The sequence below is a fragment of the Geospiza fortis genome, unplaced genomic scaffold, assembly GCF_000277835.1.
Source record: "Geospiza fortis unplaced genomic scaffold, GeoFor_1.0 scaffold55, whole genome shotgun sequence".
NCBI classification, from domain to species: domain Eukaryota; kingdom Metazoa; phylum Chordata; class Aves; order Passeriformes; family Thraupidae; genus Geospiza; species Geospiza fortis.
In genome coordinates this window covers 9,287,539-9,290,580 of record NW_005054308.1, presented here as the reverse complement: position 1 = coordinate 9,290,580, position 3,042 = coordinate 9,287,539, and the positions used below count along the sequence as shown (strand labels likewise).

The window sequence follows — 3,042 nt, the reverse complement described above, 5'->3', positions numbered from 1 at the left end:
CTCCAGCATGGAAGAACTCGAGGCGCTTGGACCCAGCCCAAGTATTTCCTCAAGTCCTGTTCGACATGAACATAAAAGGAGCGAGCCAGATTCCCAGCACTGTCAGAGGGCTGAAAAATCCTTACCACAGAGTCCTGGCCCCTCCTTGCAGAACCCAGCTCACCCTGGAGTCACACATCCCTCCTCTAGGCCAACACCAGCCCTCCATGCAAGGCCAAACACCACATATGGACTGGATGTGGCCCAGTTCTACCTGCATCCCACCGCTATTCCCAGCAGGACATGGACACTCCCACCCTGTATCCCCCCACCACCCTCCCACTCCCCCAGCCTGGCACAGGAGGGTGCCCTCACAGCAGTGATGCCCCCAGCTCCTGGCCATGCTGCTGCAAGCCCCAGCTTGCTGCCCTGGAGGGCTGGGGAAGGCACGGGGCGGCTGCGTGGGTTTGGAGGCAGGAGCAGGAGTTGGGAGAGGTTTTCACACGACTGCCCAGGAAGGGGAGAGCACGTCAGGCTGCGTCATGAAGCCTCACCCAGCCTGGTCAGCACTTCCCGTTCCCCTCCATGCCAACATGCAGGAAACCCCTCTGACAGGTGCCAGCACAGCCAGGAGCCATGGCAGTGCCAGCCCTCCCACTTCCCACACAGACCCACTAACCAGGGCTTCCTTCCTCCTCTCTCCACCCAGTCTTTTGTTCCCTGCACCTCCATCACCACATCCAGAGAGGTGCTCACCTACTGCCCTGTCCAGAAGCCTCCAGGACAGAGGCCCCTCAGTGCCTTTCCACCAGTAGCACCCAAGTGTCTCTCCTCTTTCCCAGCAGGCAGACGTCAGGATGTGCCACACAGCATCCAGCTATCCAGACTGCAGTCCTTATCCCAGCTCCAGCACAGGGACCATGGTTTACAGTCTGCCTAGCCAGGGTGTCAGCACCTAGCAGAGCCCCATGCCACAGGAGGTACATGTCACAGGGCCATGGTGGCACCTCTTTTGTGTGATCAGTGAGCTGAAACAGCCTCACTGCTCACCCAGGAGTGCCACAGTGATGGACACAGCTGAAAGCCAAGCCAATGGACACACCAGTGTTGCCCTGGGCTGCCCACCCCTGCAGACCTGCAGAGCAGGGCCCCACTGCAGCCCACAAAGCTGGGGCAGGATGCTTCCTTCCAGCTGCTGTGGCAGGCACAGCTCACAGGAAACAGTGGCAAGGACAGCAGCATGCTCTGGGTCTGGGGATGCCTCTGGAGTGCAGAGCAGCACAGACTCACACTTTCCCATCAGAGCACACCGCCCTGCCATGCAGCCCAGCCTCACCAGAGAGCCCCCAAAGCTGGCTGCATCCCCTGGGAATGTCCCTGCTGCTCCTGCCCTGCCCAGGACCGCAGCACTGCCCAAGCCTCACCAAGAACTGCTTCACGAGGCCCCTGCCCCAGGCTCTGGGAGGCTCCTCCATCCAACCAGACCCTTTGTTAAGAACTGGCTCGCAGCCAAGAGAAACATTTTTTAGAGAATAAACTGGCTGAATCTGTCTCTGCGTGCTCAGCAGAGATCAGCAGGCCCCGGGGCAGCGGCACAGGCGACTCCAGCCTCACTCAGTGCCCTCAGGGCCAGTGCTCCGTGCTGGGATGCTGTGCAGATCTGTGCCCTCTGGGGCAGGTGTGCAGTGCCCGGCTCGTGCCAGGGGCAGGTCCCCACGCAGCACTCGATGCCACAAAGCAAAGCTGTCCTTTGAGAAGCAGCCTCTGTGCCAGCTGCCCCGGCGCCAGCGGCGCAGGCGATGCAGGCACATTCCAAGGCTTATAAGGCAATTGCCTGGCCAAAGCTGTGGCCAGCACCCGCCCAGGGACGGGGACCTGCACACAGCCGGGGTCAAACCCGGGAACATTGCAACGGGAGAGGCTCAAACCAGCGGCCATGGGCACAACCAGCTGTGGCACAACGGCTCTCACTGGAGAAATGAGAGAGTTTAGTGGAGGGAGTCACATCCCTGAGCAGGCAGCCGTGCAGCTTCCTCCTCTCCATGCCCATTTCAGGAGTGACCTCAGGCACAGAGCTGGGAGCTGTGCTGTGGAACGGAGGGCAGAAGGGCACTGGCTCGGTCCTGGGATGCCAAGCCCAGTGCTGGGTGCAGACCAGGAAGCCAGTCCCACATCTCAGAGAGCAGATCCCCTCCCGCTGCGGTAGGAGCACTCCGGAAGGGGCCTCCCCTGCCCCCCTCTGCAGAGGCTGTGCAGAATTTCACATTTCTGCCTGCAGCTCTCTGCCCGGAACACCCCCGTGCTGGGCTGCAGCTGATAAGAGACCAAGGAGGCTACGTGGAGCCAGGCAGGGCAGGATGCAGCATTCCCGGGGCCCCAGCTCATCTACATCCCCCGTACAGCTCTGCCTCAGCCACTGCGGCCTCCCTCCCTCCCACAGGGGCAGGAGGAAGGATGGGTGTCACCAGCCTTGGTTTCTCTTACCCTGGAGATGGAGAGCGGCATGCTGAAATCCTTCCCTCCCTGCAGCCTGAAGCCCCAGGGTGCCGGCCCATTCAGCATCACCTTGTAGGACTCCATGTCGCCCATCTCTGCAAGGGAAGAGGGTGTGATCCCAGTGTTAGGGAATGTGGAAACAATGCAGGGAGAGCAGGCGAGGAGAGGGCTCGGTGCCTGGCAGGGTAGGACAGGAGGCAGGTCACGTTTCCAGCTGTAACTCCACCCTGACCATCCTACACTGTGGTTAGAGACGCACCCCAAATCCATCAGCATCTCCTCCAGCAACGTCAGAGCTGAGGGGCCCAGGCTAACACTGACTAGCGCCAGGGAACCAGGCACAGCCCTGCTGCCACCCACAGTGGAGTGTCTGTGGGCTCTGCTCTCTTCCCCAACCTGGGATGTGCTCTCCTTTGCAGCACCCCAGGAACTTCTGCTGCTGAGTGCCAAGGCTGTTCAGACCACAGAGAAGCAACAGCAGGTACAGAAGGATAAGAACCAGAAGCATTTTTGCCGGATGAATTAGCAGCAGCAGCACAGGAGCTGCGTGATGCCACCCGAGGCGCT

The 3,042-nt window shown here is 60.7% G+C and overlaps 2 protein-coding genes across 3 annotated transcripts in view; both read right to left on the bottom strand.

The window, feature by feature from the left end:
- PDLIM7 (PDZ and LIM domain 7) overlaps positions 1–2,583 on the bottom strand; it is a 15,620-nt gene extending 13,037 nt beyond the window's left edge. For both annotated transcript variants that reach the window (XM_031066843.1, XM_031066844.1), the window contains exon 1: positions 2,464–2,583. In XM_031066843.1, the coding sequence (XP_030922703.1) occupies positions 2,464–2,568 (105 nt within the window). In that variant the 5' untranslated portion in view covers positions 2,569–2,583. The remainder of the gene's footprint in view (positions 1–2,463) is intronic.
- Positions 2,584–2,722: 139 nt separating this feature from the next.
- DOK3 (docking protein 3) overlaps positions 2,723–3,042 on the bottom strand; it is a 4,206-nt gene continuing 3,886 nt past the window's right edge. Inside the window, exon 6 of the mRNA XM_005418902.1 lies at positions 2,723–2,771. Within this exon, the coding sequence (XP_005418959.1) occupies positions 2,723–2,771 (49 nt within the window). The remainder of the gene's footprint in view (positions 2,772–3,042) is intronic.